At 54.3% G+C, this 1,299-nt stretch overlaps 1 protein-coding gene across 1 annotated transcript in view; it reads left to right on the forward strand.

Moving 5' to 3' along the window:
• Window positions 1–426, forward strand: part of TraAM80_06954 (uncharacterized protein) — a gene marked incomplete at both ends in the record, with an annotated part of 522 nt that extends 96 nt beyond the window's left edge. Inside the window, one exon of the mRNA XM_029383775.1 lies at window positions 1–426. This exon is cut by the window's left edge and continues 96 nt beyond it. Coding sequence (XP_029236386.1) covers window positions 1–426 — 426 coding nt within the window.
• Window positions 427–1,299: the final 873 nt, after the last annotated feature.

Here is a 1,299-nt window from a genome sequence, read left to right on the forward strand (position 1 = left end):
ATGGGGCGCGGGCCGAAGAAATGCTGCTGCCGCCGCAGGATGAGTTGGTGCACGTCCTTTTTGGGGGGCGGCGAAGCCGGTGCGGGAGGCGCAGGGAACGAAGTGATGTTGACGAACGTTTTGCTGTACAGCCGGCTGTTGAACACCACAGAGCTGAAGGCGCTCGTGGAGGAGAAGCCCGCCCCTCCAGTGACGACAGAAGCGCCGTCAACCACGGCCCCTCCGCAGGTCACGCGCGACAGCTCCGTGCATGGGTGTGTGGCTGCCTATTTCTCTTCTGAGTGGAAGGGAACAACAGGGAAGGAGGTGGACCCGCGCTGGAAACCGCGCCAACTTCTTTTTGCTCGTGATTTTCTTTGTTTTGGGAGCCCCGTTTTCCTTCTTTTTTTCTGCTTTTTTGCTGTGCGCACACCCTCCCGTTTGTGAGGCGGGCTCCTTCTCCACACACCCCGAAGAGGGCTGCCGTGCTGCAGTGATGAGGCGTCCACGAGGCGGAGCAGCACCGCTGCGCAGAAGGCCCCCATTAAATGCAACTGGCATGGGTGGGCATGCGGTGGACCACAATGAATGAGGAGAAACAAAAAAGAATTTTCTTCTTTTTGTGGGCAAAAAAAATATACACGTACAGAGGTTTTTTTTTTATTGCAGCCGCACGCTGCTGCACGCCAGCCTGCTGCTATTTTTTATTTTGCGGAGAAAACATCATGGAGGACGAGAATTGTTTTTTGGGTTTTGTGGCGGTGTTATGCATAATGGAGGACGCTTTCTTGTTTTTTCATCTTTTTTTCAGTGGCTGACCGCCGCTTTGGCTGCAGTGCCATCTCGAGCCCCAATTGTCTCTGTTCCGCTGCCTTTCCGTTCCCCACCTCCACTGCGTGTGTTTTTGTTCGTGGGGGCTTATGTCATGCTTGAATCTTTTTTTATCTGCAGGCACACACACATACACGACAGATGTAAATGATGTACTGCAGAGCGCGTGGAGGATGCTTTTGTAGTTGGTGCCGGCACTGACACGTGTGGCTCCTGTTTTCATTGGGGATTAAGGAAAGAGAGAGACAAAGGGGGAGAATGTGCGTTGTGGGTCATTCTCCCTTTCCTTGCGGGTACAGGGCGATGCGTGCGGGTGTGTTGCTTTGAGTGGCGTCGTGTCCCGCGCACAGTGTGCAGTTGCAGGCTTAGGTGCCGTGTGTGCGCGTGCGTGATCGGTGGAGTAGATGTGTGTTTGCTTGCTATGCTCTGTCGTGGGTGGCTGCTGGGGCTGTGTGATTCTGTTGTGTGAAGGCCCGGATTCTCTTCAGT

Source organism: Trypanosoma rangeli (genome assembly GCF_003719475.1).
Source record: "Trypanosoma rangeli strain AM80 chromosome Unknown Tra_15.4_contig_00269, whole genome shotgun sequence".
Lineage (NCBI taxonomy): Eukaryota > Euglenozoa > Kinetoplastea > Trypanosomatida > Trypanosomatidae > Trypanosoma > Trypanosoma rangeli.